This window comes from Drosophila santomea, chromosome 3L, assembly GCF_016746245.2.
Source record: "Drosophila santomea strain STO CAGO 1482 chromosome 3L, Prin_Dsan_1.1, whole genome shotgun sequence".
NCBI lineage: Eukaryota > Metazoa > Arthropoda > Insecta > Diptera > Drosophilidae > Drosophila > Drosophila santomea.
The window spans coordinates 17,738,323-17,755,235 of NC_053018.2; the positions used below are offsets into that span (position 1 = coordinate 17,738,323).

A 16,913-nucleotide genomic window follows, 5' to 3' on the forward strand; every position below is an offset into this window, starting at 1 on the left:
TACTGTACAGTACTCACCTCCCAGTGGCTGAACATGAGCTGGGGACAGGCCAGGCCAGATGTCTGCTTTCGCATCTCCTGGGCGAAGTTGAACGACTCGATCACCGGCAGCAGACAGGTGACCGCGAAGTTGCCGCTGCCCTGGGTCAAATCGCCGGAGAGGATTTTGCCGTGCCGCCGGCCAATTACTGCGTACATTTTACCTGCGAATGATAGCGATAGAGATACGTTCTTTGATCAGCTGTTGGTCGTTAGCTAGAAATCGAATTGGAAAAGGTAAAATGGTACAGGGAAAGGGAAAGGGAAAAGGGAAACCTCCAACTAACAATGGCCGCCTTTCAGTTGGAGTGGTCGGTTCTGGTTAATGCTCCTATATCGCCAGTTCTTTCTTGTGTTGTTGTTGCTGTTATTACTATTGTTGTTGTTGTTTCTGGCGCGTCTCAAGGTAACTCGTAAACAAATGAAATCTTATCGGGTTTGGCCCATAAAATTGGCGGGCTTTCTGCCGAACCTCGCGCGTTTTTCGCTTGAACTTCCAAGCCGAAGATGGAGATGAAGATCGTTTCCAGGTCTCTCTCGCACTCTCCATATACACTATCTGGGGGCATTACCATTTTCGGAAGAATTTTGGAAGAACCCAAAGGAACAGCACAAACATTTTGCGTACTTAAGAGGGAGACGAACAGGAGTATAATAAAATAGGCATTTTTAAAACCAAACCAGTAGACGCCAAAGATATTAAAAGTTCGCCTAAAATACTGAACTTGTGCAGAACATTGTAAGGAGTAAATGGTGTATATTTCATTTACATTATAAACAGGTGGTAAGGTAAATTCGATTGTAACTAAAAGCAAAAAGTTTTCTTTACAAATTAAATTACATTGAGATCTGTAACAACCAAAGTAATCCGAAGTTTAAACCCTAAACCTAACCCACTAAACCTTTCTTTCAAAGGGAATTTAAAGCTCGACTTTGAACGCAGTCTTTCCTGTTAAACTCTTTTCTGGATTCTTTTCCAGTTGTTCTTTTTTGGCATGCGCTACAAGAAGAAGGCCCAAACATGAGGAGGGGAGCGAAGAAGGCCAGGAGGAGGCGGTCCAAGTCCAAGTCGTTGTGGCTAAGGCAGGAATTAGTTTCCGGTGCCGTAGTAAAGATGACAAAAACAACACGGCGGCAGCAAAAACGGCCGAAAGGATGCAACGGAAGCGGCAAGAGTCGCTTGGCTGCGAGGCCCCCTTTTAATTTTTTGTTATTTTGTTGTATTTTATTTCGTCGCTTTTGTTGCCTTTGCTTTAAGCCAAGCACGCGAGCCAGAGACACCTTGCCATCCGCTCGCTCTCACCAACACAGTCGCACAGCCGCACAGACTCACAGATGCATCTCACAGATACGCGCACGCACACAGAAGCAGCGGCAATGGATGCTGCAACCACCAGCGGGAAAGGCAGCAACAACATGTTCATTCATTCATATCCAGCTCTCTCTCGTGCTCTCTCACGATGTGCCGCTGCCGCTGGTGCACTGAGAACAATATCGTTTAATCAGGATTCTTAAAAAAAATATCTCAAATGGTTTAAAATCACTAAAAGTGATTAAATGAGTGCATTAAATACTCTTTTCACCACATACTTTATCATTTCTGTTAAAGAGCTTAGAATTGGTTGTCCACTTAATACTTAATACTCCACTCATTGTTATAAAAACAGAAAATTTTTAATTTAATTTTTCATTTTATAATTGTTCATTCGAGAAAATTAAATAAAAAAATATTATTATTTTTTGACATATGTACTCTTAAGATTTTAAAGCATTTAAAATTTAAATTTACTTGTGTAACTTAAAAGTCGAACAAACAATAGAAAAAAGAATGAATTTTTCTAAATTGAGATAGGTTTTTTTTTCCCGACTTGAGTTTCTTGTTACATTACCCATAATGTCTTCGATTGATCGCTCAATTTCTCTCAGTGCACAGACACGCACATACCGGCAGAGACGCGAGCAGCGGACTTCGCTGCCGGCTTCAGCGACTCTCGCTCGCCGTGCGCTGCTCGTTTTTGGATTTTCTGTTTGATCAGTTCGAAAAGTGAGTTGGTCGAGCGAACAAGCATATAGCGAGGGCAGCGGAATCGAGGCGATACGATACGATACGATACGATACCGTAGGGTATACGTTCCAGGAGCGAATGAAAAGACGGGACGAGACGAGACGAGACGAAAGGCCACCGGAGACAGCGACGTCGCGGGTGTAAAGTTACTAAATAGCAAACAGAAACTACCGACCACCGAGCATTGCAGTGAATGAAATATCCAATAATTTCGAGTGACATTCGCCACAAATCAATCGATCGTTCGATTTGAAACCTGATTTGTAGAGTTCGTTTCTGCCAGTGTGCCAGTGTGTGTGCATGTAAGCCATGGGTTCTAAGCGAGCGAGTGAGATAGAGCGAGAACACTGATTCGACTCGATTCGGTTCGCTTCGATTCGATTGGATTTGATTCGAATTCAATTACAAAATTTATTGAGTGTCAATTACAAACCGCAAGAAAACAACCCGCACGCACAAATCAAATCTCTCAGCGGAGATTTCGATAGATTCGGAAACAACCCAAAGATCGCCAGATCTAGGTACAGATCCAGATCCACATCCAGATACCATCAACATCCAGAGATCCAGAAATCCAGCTGGAGTCAGAGTCATAAATCATGCCTACGACATTGATGCTGCTGCCGTGCATGCTGCTGTTGCTGCTGACCGCCGCTGCCGTTGCTGTCGGCGGCACGCGACTGCCGCTCGAGGTGTTCGAGATTACGCCGACCACATCCACGGCGGACAAGCACAAGAGTCTGCAGTACACCGTCTACGATGCCAAAGATATTTCAGCAGCAGCAGCGGGAGTAGGAGCGGGAGAAGGAGCGGCAGCAACTGGAGTGGCGAGCAGTACAGTGAAGCCAGCCAAGACAGCCGCCGAGCAACTGACCGTTGTGAGCATTTCCACGGCGGCCGCGGAGAAGGATCTCGCCGAGTCGCGTCGACATGCGCGACAAATGTTGCAGAAGCAGCAACAGCAGCAGCAGCAACAGCAGCAGCAGCAACACCGCAGCTTCATCGGCAGCAAGCAGCAGCACGGCGATCGCGAAGTGCGCGTCCTCTACCAAGTGGGGGTGAGTAGCTAGCAAATACGAAATTCATTTGATTAGCCTGGCTAATTACATGTTTGCATTGATCGGGGCTAAGTAAAAAACAGAAAAAAAAAAAAAACAGAAATAACACAAGGTACCAATGAAACCAACAACTGGCAATGGCAGGTTGCATAATGCAGGCAACAACGTCAGCAGACACCTGTTCAACTGGTTGCCATTTGCCCACGCCAGCGGTATCAGCGGCAGCGGCAGCATCTACACAGAAAACAATCCTGATCGATTAGACACTTTCATTCAAACTAACGAACGGAAGAGCGGTTAAGGGTCTGCTATACCAAATTATCAAAGAACTTTCAAAACAATCTTTTATCTTTCGATATGCAAAACAATCAATTAACCAATCACATAGATTATAGCATAGAGATCGCAAGACTAGCTGCGATTTCTTTCTCTGCACAGCAGGTTTTGCAATGCAACTTTTTTGGGCTGGGTCCGAGCTTTAGTTCGTTATTTTTACATATTTTGTTGCTTTTGTTCAAGAAACGCTGGCTATATTTAGCAGCCGCCCTATGGCCATTACACTTGACACCCACAAAACCACTATCCATATATCAGCACACGCATATGGCACATTTAATTGCAGCGGCAACACTCGCTCTAGATGAAAAATGAAAGTTGTTTGCAGCCGAGAGCTCAACTCAACTGATCTGTCGCATTTGATCAATTAAAGCCGCAATTGCTGTACCGAACCGAACGATATGAGCGATACCAAAACCAATTAGCCCGGCGGGTCAAGAGTTCAATGCTGGCTACTCATGACTAAGCCACGGCCCACCAAAAAGTTCTTGGCGTTATCTTTCCCCTTAAATCCGCTACAATGCGAATTCAGATCGTAGGTCACATCGGTTCCATTGTTCTCACTCCGATCTGGTCATAAATCAAGTGTCCATTGAGAAAGAGAGGGGATTGGATCGGTCGTATATCATGTATCGTATATCTATTATGTCAAATGTCATACGACAAAACACGCCCTGAAAATCGAATTCTTGCTTGATGTTGCTACGAGGCCGAGGCGTGAAGTATCAACAGTAATCAAAGGCAAAATATTGACGGCGTAAACAAGTCAGCAAAAGGGGCAGGGCAGCAGAAAGGGTTCGACTTGGAAATACCCTTGCAAAGGATCAATATCTAGGTGTGTAACATAAGGGACAGAAAAATCTATTAGTACTATGCGTAAATCAGCATAAGAGATCAATCAATGCCTAATAACTTTATACGAAATCCAAGCGTATCCTTAAACTTCACTCCCAAGAATATATACCATTTAACCTTCTTTCAAGCCAAAGCGTTTGGGTTCGACTTGGTTCATAAATTTTGAAATCCAAATGCCTGCAATAAATTTTGGATCGCATATAAAACAAGCATAACAAAGCAGCATCACAACACAACACCTAAAATAGACAAAAAAAAATTGAGCAGAGAATTCCTGTTGTTTGGAAACTTGCAATAAAAACGCCTTATTGGAGAATAGAACACAACGGAATAGATCCACAAAAGGCTGTGAATGAGCAGCCGGAAAGAGAGGCAAATAGCCAGATAGAAAGAGACGGTCAGAGGGGAAGGAAAGAGACGGAGGGAGGAAGGAGGCTGGGAGCGAGGGAGAGGAAAGTTTATAGAAGAAAACAAAAAGTTCCCATGCTTAAAAGCGCTAAACATTCAGTTCCGGTATTTAAAAACGTTTTCAACGACCACGACTGAGACGGCAACAGCAGGGGGAGGGAGACGGGTAGACAGGGAAGACCTGAATGAAAGAAAATTCATGAATGAAATACGACCACGACGACTACGAGAAGTCGATGATGATGGTCATAATGACGGTGGTACGGTATGGTATGGTATGGTATGGTGTTGTATGGTGTGGTGTGGTATAATGGGTGAAATGGTGGTGATAGAGGGGCGCGATGAGGTGGTGCATGTGTGAGTGGGAACACTGAGAGGAAAGTTCGCTAATGTATTTAAACTGGAAAGTGTTTACTTAAGGTCGATTACTATTTATATTAAAAACATGTCGAATTGGGTTCTCATAAAATTATAAACACAAGTCTACACTCAACAATGAGTTCCAATAGAAGCATTAGAAAGCATTTTTAAGCTATTTGGAATGTGATCCAGTCTAACAACTAACATTTGCATACACTCAAATATCAATGAGCGCATTCGTGAATATTTTCTCTCACTGTACACGCGTGTGTGAATGAATGAAAACGTAAACGCTGGATGAGCAGAGCAGCCAGCAAATGCTACGTCAGCGACTTCAACTTCTCGCTTGGCTGGGCAAGTCAATCTATGAATGAATGAATGCCAAAGCGACAGACCGTCCAAATGTATGAATGGCTAAAGCCAACAAGAACAACAACAACACAACTACAGCAACAGCAACAGCAACAGCAACATCAACAGAGATCGGGCAATTTGTCGGGCCATATACAAACAGATCAGCCACGCATATTTGGCCTAAACAAGTCGATGTGTGTGCGCGTGGCATGGCCAAAAGCCAGAGAGTTGGGAAAACATACATACCAGGGAAGGGGATTGATTGGAAATGGAATATCAAAAGAGTCTGCCACAAATTCCAATTGACTGAGAAATGTTTAAACAAACCAAGCATATATTTCGGCCATTCTGGCTATTTGACCAAGCTGAGTTCTGGTGTTGCAGGCAGGTGTGAAAATGCTTTATAGGCTGCAATCCAAACATGGAAACAAAAGTGCCAGTTGTGCGTATGCTTAGTGCCGAAATACGCAATAAATATTTATGGAAACACTTGGTTATATAAACCTGAAAAATGTTATTTCGACCACACCTCTAATGGTTATTTATGGGTTTTCTATGCTAATCAATACATCCGATATGTTTGACGACACGATATGACAATTTTGAATTCAGCCTTCTTCAAACTAGTTTTTTGAATCGTTGATCTGATTTTGGTAAATTTATGTTTATGAGTTTTTTCACAGAAATCATCAATGGACTTGAGCATCCGATTTCTAGTGAACTTTTGTGTTTTTCGTGATGGGAGATTCTTGTGAATGAAATTTTACGCTGGGAACTTTCGTTAATTTGATGAAATTTCAACGATTGCGCTGGGAACTTCCACGAAACCTTTTAATTGATCAATCACTGACCTGCTGCAGTATCGGTTTCCTTCTTGAGAAATAATAGATCGTATCTATGTTCCTTAATTGGTTGATGACTAATTCTATGAGTGCTTTGAGTATTCATTAATGCAATGTTTCATATTTTTAAGAGTAAATAGTTTGCTGACTAGGCTTAGGAGAAATGCATTCTTTGTTAAGTGCATTTGAATATCAAAAGCCAAATATGTTAAATTGAAATAATTCTATTAGCAAACAAAACGCCTTCCCTTCTAAAATTGATTTCATCCCAACAATCAGAGCATAACACTTTAATCCCATAATGAATCGAATCGCATATCCCTCGATTTCGCATATCATGTTTTTACAATTTCTATCTATGCTTTTTGCGCTGCCATGGAATTTTTGTTATGCTAAATATAGAAATTATTTAATGCGATTCGAAGGCAAAAAATAATAATAATCATAAATAAGACAAACAAATATTGAAAGAGAGTAGACAGCGATGACAGCAGCAACAGCAACAGCAACAATGGATATATGTCGGTTAAGTGTGTCTGGATGCCGTAGACGAAGTTAGGCGCGAATATAAAAATATTTGCCTAAAAAACAAGCAGCAGGCAGCAGCAGCATACCGCAATTATTCACCTAAAAAGTGCCCAAGTCTACGATCTCGGAGAGCTCCATTGAGAAAAATGCCCCCGACTACAACAACAACAACAACAACAGCTACAACTACAGCAACCTGAGCCAACGGATGCTCGGATACCAAAAAACTAGTTTGCCCACTTTTTTCCCTCGACTTCTTCCTCTTCTGCCATATAGACTTTTTTGTTGGCGCGCGCGCCAAGTCAACTTTTATAGATACTATATATATAAATATATATTCTCATATGAGCTAACAAAATACTACTAGCCCAAGTCGCAGGCGAAGCTCCAGATACTCTACCACGCAACTTCAAAACATAATGCACCATCTTTAGATATTCTTTTTCATTTTCAAAATCACCTGAAAGAAACCAGGCGAAGGCCTTTGGACTTTCCATGAGAATACTCGGCAAAATCGCAATTATTTATTTGTCAGGCATAAGGTCAACGCAAATGTTTATATCTGCTCCAGATATCCAAAGCAATACGTATAATCTCGTGATATGGCTAATTTATGAGATCTTTCAGCTATGAGGCTAGAACAAAAGTTTCTATCTCGTCCAGATATCCATTGATATACGTACGATCCCATGATATTGTTGATATATAAGATCTTTCGTTTTTCTGCCACTATTGTTTGGCCGTCTAAGCTTTGTGCCACTTTTCGAGAGAAAAAAAGCATTTCTCTGTCGCTGGCCAGGCGGAAATGTGGCTTGGAACACTTCCGCTTTTGTTGGCCAAGAAAAGAGATAGACAAAGAGAAAGAGACCTTGTTACAGTTATTGATGGACACGTTCCAATTTCCCACCTCCCCGGGGGCAACTGGCGGCTTTTCCGATCGTGTAAGTGTGCTAATTACGTGCCCAAAGGCGCAATTTGTTTACAATAATATCAAAACAAGACGGGGAGGGAAAAAAACCCGAGCGATGGCGGGGTAAAAAAATAAATTAACTATAAGTAAGCTACGACGAATGCTGCTCTTCTTTGTTGCTGGATTTCATTCATAAAAACGCGCGCAGACGGCGAGTAAACAGCAAATGAATGGAATGGGCATTGGGTGTATTTACAAAGGGGAGGGGAGGAGGGTTGCGTGGCACTGCGAGTTGCTCATAATTATCAGAAAAAACAGGCAAAAAAAAAATATATATATCACAAGCGTTTTGGTGACGTTTTGCGCGAGTTTTCTGCAAGAAAAAAGCATTAATATATATATAAGCGCAGAAATGCGAACAGCCAAAGCCAGTTTACACTAAAAGCCGGGCAACTTTTCATTTAGCTAGCTGGCCGGCCATCCATTCATTCATAAAAATCGCCGCAGCAACAGCAACGAGCCATCGGCATTGTAGTCAAGATTTATTTATTTGGCGGCAAGCGCGTAAAAGGAGCCCACAGCACAGCAGCAACATCAGAAGTAGCAACAGCAACAGCAACAGCAGCAGCAGCAGCAGCAAACTGCAGCAGCAACATGTTTATAGCCCGCCACACAGTCGGCAACATTTTGCGGTTGTCGTGTTTCTTTTTGGCCAAGGCAACAATTACAATGGCCAGAAAGCCGCAGCAAAAAAGCCACAAACAACTATGCCACGTTGTTGCTGAATGAATGAATGAATGAATTACTTTTTTCCGTTCCGTTGTGGCAGCAACAGCAGCAACAGCAGCAAAAGCAGCAACATCAGCAGCTGAGACTGATTGTGGTCGGGTATGGGGTATATGGAGTTGTGGAGTTGGCTATTGGGTATTCGGAATGGGCATGGGCATGGGGATGAGAGGATGAGGATGTGGATGTGGTTAGTGGATGTCCGTGTGCGTAGACGTTCATTAATTGTGACGATCAACAAGCTACGCAAAAATCAAGCAGCAACAAAAAGGGGAAGTTGCTGATGTTGTTTGTTGCTGCTTCAGCTGCAATTGGCTGCCCCGCAGAGAAACCAGTTTCCCAGCTATACAGCTATACCCTGAACAATCCTTGACAAACAACAGGAGTACTCCGCTTTTGCAATGAGCTTTGGCAGAAACGTTCATAAATTATTATTCACATTTTCTAAGAAATTACATTATATCCAGTATACTTTCTTAAATTTGTTGAAACGAGCTTATGGTTTCATTTCGAAACACACAATTGTGCTTTTCAAATCAATAAATTAGCAGAGTATCCTAACTTCTTTATCCAAACTGATTGAGTCAACATTCTTATAATTTTTCTGCTGTTGTCTGTTGGCTTTTGCGCGCTTCCTTTTGGAATTTCTGCTGTTTTATGAATGAAAATGTTTTTTCCCTGCTTGTTTGCGGTTGGGGCATGCTTCCGTTAAGGCAGTCCAGAAAAAAAACGAGAGAAAAACAGGCAGGCAGGCAACGGCAGGCAATGGCAAAAGTGGCACGGTCAGTCTGCGTGCCCCGGGCAATTCCTGGACTTGCCTATGCAAAGTATTATTATATACTCGTACATATATAAATTCATCGCATTTTTTTGAAGAGCCGACCGTACACAAATCTTTTCTACTTCCGGCTTGGGATGAATCTCTCTAAGTGCTCGCGCTGGCCTGAGAGTTTTCACTGGAATTCTCTGGGACTGGGACTTGGACTCCGACTCCGTCTCCGTCTCCAACTTGGAATCGGAAGACAGATAGTGACCTAACAACTTCCGTGTTACTTCCGCTTCGTCGGCCCCATCTTCCACTTCCGTTTCTAACAATTTTAATTGAATTTTTGTGTAAACACACTGACTTAGGCAATATATATGTATATATATATACATATATCTTGACCAGAAACTGGGATGAAAACCAATGCTGAGCCGGCATACTTCCGCTTACTGCGGCCACATGACGACGCCAGATTGCATAATTCTCTAGCCCAAAAAACAACTGAGAGAGAAGAATAACCCAAAATCGAGTAGGAGTCGGAGTATGAGTATGGGTGGGGGGAAACGGAGAAAAACAATGTGGAAAAGGAAGTGTATAGAAAAATCATTAACGCACAGACAAAAGATAACAGAGGGTGCAGGGGATAGGATATAGCGGAGACTGGAGACTACCTGATGGCAACACACTTGTGGCAGGCGGCAGGCTGCTGTCATCCATCCGTCTCGTCTAACGGTTGGAAAATCGGAAAGATCGGAAAATCTCCGGCCCGGACGTTGATCGTCGTGTGTGCGTCAACGCCCTCATGGGAACCAAAAACCCACGAAAGAATTACGGGGCGGCGGGGGAAAAACTCAACCAACTGTTGCCGTTGCACCGGGAAAACAACAACGCAGACATCTTCCGTTTGTTGTGTGGAAATTTATGTCATTGATTGTCCTTTAGTTAGGCTGCTATTGATAGCACACCAGATGGGGCGCAAATGCGCAATACAATGATACAATGCGGAGCAGGTGCAGTCGATACTTGGCCTTATTTTGCCAAAGTCATAGTCAGGTTATAGTGAAAGCAGCATCCTCTGAACACAGGTGAACTAAAAATGGAATCAAATCGATTCAAATCCATACTGCAGCACTGCATTTAAATGGGCATTATAATAGATTCGAACATTATATACAATAACATTATTTCCAATCAAGGACTAGGCCATAAAAAATAGTTGTGCTGGAAAAGAAATCAGTGTAGTTCGCTAATGAATTAATGTAGGCTCTTCTGATAACTATGCTTTAGTGTCATTAACATTTTAAAACACAATTTATGGCAATATGGTAGTATAAATAAAAGGCAGGAACCTTGTTCCTAAAACGCTTTAAGTCTTTGAAAGTCCCTCCAAATTGGCACCACTGCCTCGTGCAATTGAAGACACCTCACTTCCGCTGCGGGGAATGGCATTCCCGGCATTCAGGCAGCCACATGAGGCATGACAGCAATGACGCTAGAAGTAGCTCCAAGAATTCCATTGTGGGGAGACCCCCTGGCAACCCAACCCCTCCCTCTACCCATCCTCCTCAACCCATTCACCCCCTTTCTGGAGGTTGTGAGCGGGGTTAATTTGATTCAATTAAAGAGATGGAATGGGAGAAGGGTTCCCTTTTTCGCAGGCGGCTTTCATTGAAATCAAAAGTCACAAAAGTTTGTCAATGCTTGCGGCATCACGTTGCACTGCTGCGTCCAGCTGCTGGAGGAAAAAAGCTGTTGGTCTGGGGAAATGGGGCCAGTAAAGGGGGGCACAGAGGGAAAACTCTTTCATTGTCTTTGGCGCGTTCTCAACTTCCGTTGCCACTGCACTTTGACACATGAGGCTAATTGTCTGACTGCTCGGGGAGCGGTACACGCGTGCTGCTGATGGAGATCGAGCAAATTATAAAGTGTGGCAGCAGCTTGGACCCCCAGCCCCCTGCCCACCAACTCCAACTCCCCGCCACAACACCTTCTTTGGGGAGCTGCTAAACCGGAAATCCGGTTGCCTTCTCTCCCTCTTCTCGCCGCCTTTCTTGTGTTTGCTTTTTCCCTCGCTTTTTTGTGTTGGCCTGGCAAAACTTTTACTACTCTTCCAGCTTCTTCGCCAGCACAGAAACTTTCGTCTTGTTTACAAGTTGATTCTACTCGTGCACCAAGAAAAAGAGTCAACTAATATTATTTACAGACTTTAATAATTTTATAGCAACAATGTTTATTTTGAACTTAGGGCTTAGAATAAGTTACAACACAAAGTTAAAATTCATACCAATAACAGTTGCTTTAAAATTCCATTAAACGCAAATTCCACAAACAGCATCACATTTTTTTTGCGTGCACCTATTGTGAGCTTCTCAGAGATGAGCTGATGGCATTGGAATGCCGATGAAGCATGTCTTCTTTGATATGCTGCCCCTGCCCTGTGATTTGCTTATCAATATGTAAAATTGTATACGAATAACGGTGATGTCTTTGAAGTGCCATTTCCCGACACAACAACACATCAAGACAAAAATAAAAAATAAAAAAAAGAGAGAAAAAACTCACTGAATGGGGGAAAGAAATCTCAATAAACATGCTCGAATTTCAAAGAATTTCTCACGCTGCTTACCCAACGGATCCCCCTTGAAACTCCACTTCTGGCATATCCTGTCAGGGGTGGATTGACAATGGTCGCATAGCTCTTCCCCCCCATCGAAATCGAGAAAGAATCTCAGCAATGCCCGAAGCTTCTGCTTGAAATATGAATAATCAAAGTGCAAGACAAATTCGCTCGTCGAAAGGGTTAAGGACTTCGGCAGGTGCTGCGTTTGAAACTGGGTCAAAAATGCGTGGGAAAAGGGGGAGCGAGTGGAGAAGGAAGTTCCGGAAGCAGCATTATAAAAAAATCAGGAAGTAAATACAACTAATAAAGTGCACAAGGAAGGCAGGCAGACGACATCCGGGGGAGAGCGAGACGGGAAAACAGCTGGGAATTGTCATAGAGAACTCCGGTTCAATTGAGCAAAAAGGTAAAAGGTCAGGCAACCTGTTCCGGACTCACTTCCGCTTCATCTACGGCTAATCCCTTTTTCAATGCGCCGTAGCTGTAGCTTAAGTGTGAGTGTGCGTGTGCACTCACTTATTTACTTCCGTCAGTTGCACTAAATCACTTCCGGACTTCCGGTATGCGCTCTCCCGAAAAAAAAAATAAAGGAAGGACCTCAAGGAATGACCCTAAAGAGCTCAGGTAGCAGCAGGTGCAAGCCAAAGAAACCCGAAAATAATTTGAATAAAAATCAAGAAAAAAGTGGAAGGAGATAGTGGAGCGAGGGAAATGAAATTGAAACCAAACAAAAGGCGAAAACCCTCGACAAAAAGGGGTAACAAAGAGTGAACAGGAAAAAATACCAGGGTGCGCGACAGTTCCACTTAAAAAATTGATTGCTTTCGATAATTTCATTGGAAACCTGTTGTTGTCGCTGTTCTTACTGTCAAGCATCACTAACAATAAAATCGAATGATAGAAGGAAACTGGGTAGCAGGCTCTGGAGTGGCATCCTCGAAAAGCACCCATCAGTTGCTAGTTGTTGGTTTTTATGTTACGACCAGGACACAACACAATGCATAAGTTTTTATTGGATCCCAACTTGGGCAAACGCAACAACAGAGCCCAAGTTTTCGGGACTCCCACTCTGTTTGGGGAATTCAATTAATGAATTGTATTTGTTGGGCAGCAAACAAACAAACAAACCAGACACCAAAGATATCCTCCAGTTAGGACCGACTTTGGCTGTCTCAGTTATGTTAATCAAGTTGCCATCACTGTGTTGACACAATCCTCTATTTTCGAAGGGTTCTTAGGTTCTTAGCACTCCAGTCTCTGCATGTTGCCTTTATGGTTTGTTTATCATATGGTAATTTGGCAAATAGTCAAGCGGAGCATCAAGAGGATAATAAAAGGCTTTTAGGGCTTAAAATCAACTCCCAAGTATATTAAATTTCTTGCATTTTTCAAGTGGTTTAGCTGTGCTTTAAGGAATTTGATATCCCTCATTAGTATTCCTAACTTAGGTAGAATATTTGCTTTATAAGAAACTATTGTTTGGTAACCAGTTAGAGCACATGTTCCTAACAAAGTTCAATCATTTTCCTTTGAAGGACTCTGAAGAGGATTTGCCCATCTGTGCGCCGCATGCAGTCTGCTCCAAGATCGATCTATACGAAACACCCTGGATCGAGCGCCAATGTCGTTGTCCTGAATCGAATCGCATGCCCAACAACGTGATCATCCATCATCACAGTCACTCGTCTGGATCCGCGGATTCGCTGAAGTACAGGAACTACTACGAAAGGGAGAAGATGATGCAGCACAAGCGAATGCTGTTGGGCGAATTTCAGGACAAGAAATTCGAAAGCCTGCATATGAAGAAGCTGATGCAGAAGCTGGGCGCCGTCTACGAGGACGATTTGGATCATCTGGATCAGTCGCCGGACTACAATGACGCCCTGCCCTATGCGGAGGTGCAGGATAATGAGTTCCCCAGGGGACCGGCGCACATGAGGCACTCCGGACACCGGGGATCCAAGGAGCCTTCAACCAATTTCATTGGCGGCTGTCCCAGCAGCTTGGGCGTGGAAGATGGCCACACCATTGCCGATAAGACTAGGCACTACAAAATGTGCCAGCCGGTGCACAAGTTGCCAGTTTGCAAGTAAGTTAAAAATACATCCATACTTGATATACTTAGAATCTTGTACGAAATGCAGTTTTAAATTTACATGATATTTTTAATCACTGTCTAATTGATACATTCTTCTTCCTTGAAGGCACTTCCGTGACTACACTTGGACTTTGACAACGGCAGCGGAGTTGAATGTGACGGAGCAGATAGTCCACTGCCGGTGTCCCCGGAATTCGGTGACATACCTGACCAAGAGGGAACCCATTGGCGATGGCAGTCCGGGCTACAGATATCTGTTCGCCTGCTCTCCCCTGACGGTGGGTTTAACATGGAATATTTTCTTAAAACTTGGCCTTAATTTCAATTTACAATTTCATTTATATAGCGCCTTCGCTGTCAGCGAAAGCAGCCGTGCAAGTTGTTCACGGTGCGAAAGCGTCAGGAGTTCCTCGACGAAGTCAACATCAACTCGTTGTGCCAGTGCCCCAAAGGACACCGCTGTCCCAGTCATCACACGCAATCCGGCGTGATAGCCGGCGAGAGTTTTGTGGACGACAACATACAGACATATTCCGGGTACTGCATGGCCAACGATTGAGTGCATCGCCAAGGGGATCATTCCACATATGCACACATATAAAGCATATTTAAACACACACTTTGTAAAGGAAGATAGCGGAGGAAGTGAGCGGAGGAGCAGCAGCTACTATATAGATATCGACTGAGCCAATTGAGTCTCGCCAAGTTACCAACTAATGAGAAGGGAAAACGAACAAATACAAGCTAGGAACTTAAAATGCACTTCCACACAAATCATTTTCAAGTTTTGAAGGGGCGTGTTTCTTTTGCTACCAAATTTTGGTCATAAAACGTATGATATAAATATTTAATTAGTTTTAAGCATCGATATGTGCGCAGTTTGTTATACAAATAATTTGTAATGAATATTTATGAAAACAAGAGCAAAACCTGCAACGAAGGAGGGCATATGTATGCCCACTATGTAATATAGCAACAAACTATACTCGTAATCTAACCCGCATAAATTGTATATATTTTAATATATGTCTAACGAAAACAGTTTCAGTTATAATTTAAACGGAAATTATAGTACGTGGAGCAATGCAGCAAACGTCAAAGAGCAGGATGTGCCAAATGTTCAGATGGGGTGCACTTAGTTAACGTAAGGATGTATCATTGAATAATTCATAGCGAAGGCAGTTTGAAACTGTGGCAACTCTGGCAGCTATTTTAGTGCAATTTGTGTGACGCCTTCAAAGCCACTTCTCCCGAGTTTGAGCACTGGATTTGGCAAGGAAATTAGAAATTAATTTAGAAATTGCGCAAAGGCTTTTAACTAAACGTATAGTAACCACCATGACTCCTCCTCTTCCCTCTTAACTACGCATATGTACATCGATTTAAGCTACAGGATTTTGTTTATCTTAAAACGAGCAACAAAATTGGGCGACGTTTCGGTTTAAACACTTTGTAAAAAGGCAAAAATAAACACTAATTTATGAACAAAAGTCTGTGAAGGTTTTTATTATTTGCGTGCTTGTAACTATTTATCTTTTACTGAAATAATACATCCAACTAGTTTTACCTTCTAAGTAGGCTATAAAAATTTCTGTTTACCACCGCAAAAACCCCTTATTTCGTGGGTTTTTTATACACATATTTTAGGGGTGCGTGTGGTGATAAATAACATAGCCTACTTTTAGGCATATGCGTTTGCCAAACGACAAATTTGACATCAAACGTAATGTAAAGTAACTAAAGTAATTCACTTTCCAAACGTATAAATAAAAAAAATATATTTATAGGTATAATAAACCAATAATTGATTGATTTATAATATTTATAATATCGGTCTAAATCTCGTAAGAAAATCAATTGCTGTTCAATACCATATTTGTAGTGCCAAGCTACAGATAAGTGCAACTGCAGGCAAATGAAGTGCACTAATTAAGTTTCCTCACCAATTGTTCCATATAAGATGGTGAATAAGATAAGCTTTTCCAGCAATGGAAAATCCTCAGACATGACGTCAATCAGAAAAGCGAATGAAACCAATTATAACGCCATCAAATTACACTTCATGCTAATAACAGACAATTAGAGAACTCGGGATTTGCTGGCTTAATTCTTGACCAAATTGCCACATGCCTTATGCATCCATCAAAATTATTCAACCGCAGAAGTGCTTCCTCTCTAAACTCTGCTCAAGCAAAAACAATTAAAACTAAGGCAAAAGTAACCGTAGAAGCCAAAAGCCAAAGCTTTAGCCTTGCAGCCAAAGCAGCTGAAAATGCAAATCATTGGACCAATGTTGATTAGAAAGCAGCTGGCGGCGCCTGAAGACGAAGAAGTCAAGACCCGTCATATAATTAAATAAATACCTCAAAATGCTGCGGAGATGGACCAGCGCTGGACCTAGCCACAAATTCAATTACCGACCATCCATAAAAACAAAGCAACAAAAAATTATCAAGAATTATGTGTTGCCTATGAAAAAAGGGCTATGTTTTCTACCGAAAGAAGAAGGTGTAAAAATATACAGTGCGAAAAGCCCAGTAAACCATAAACAGCGCTCACAAAAAGATGAGTACTTTTTTATGCCCATTACCGGAAGGAGAACATGGAGCATGGGAGCAATACGCCATCAAATCTATGAGGTTACAGCGAATGCATAAAGCGGATTTGTATATTAAGCATACAAGATCCTCAAAATCGTTTAGTGTGCCAACTAATTAGACAAAGATCTTGGAAAATGCACAGGGGAAAGAAGCCGCCACAGATGCAGGCCCCCATATAGCCACATGAAAACAGACAGATTGGGCACAGTTTGAAGACAGTTTATAGCATTAGCCCCTTAACAAGACCCAACAACCTAGCAACCAAACAACCAAACAACCAAACAACCC

The 16,913-nt window shown here is 42.4% G+C and overlaps 2 protein-coding genes across 3 annotated transcripts in view; one reads left to right on the forward strand and one right to left on the reverse strand.

Moving 5' to 3' along the window:
• Window positions 1–16,913, reverse strand: part of LOC120450228 (elongation factor-like GTPase 1) — a 75,119-nt gene that overhangs the window by 10,584 nt on the left and 47,622 nt on the right. For both annotated transcript variants that reach the window (XM_039633105.2, XM_044006144.1), the window contains exon 4: window positions 18–202. In XM_039633105.2, the coding sequence (XP_039489039.2) occupies window positions 18–202 (185 nt within the window). The remainder of the gene's footprint in view (window positions 1–17; window positions 203–16,913) is intronic.
• On the forward strand, window positions 2,081–15,064 carry LOC120450232 (protein giant-lens). The gene is made up of 4 exons (XM_039633110.2): window positions 2,081–3,162; window positions 13,463–14,016; window positions 14,132–14,303; window positions 14,372–15,064. Exons 1-4 carry the CDS (start codon window positions 2,704–2,706, stop codon window positions 14,582–14,584), a joined length of 1,398 nt encoding a protein of 465 aa, XP_039489044.2. The 5' UTR covers window positions 2,081–2,703; the 3' UTR covers window positions 14,585–15,064.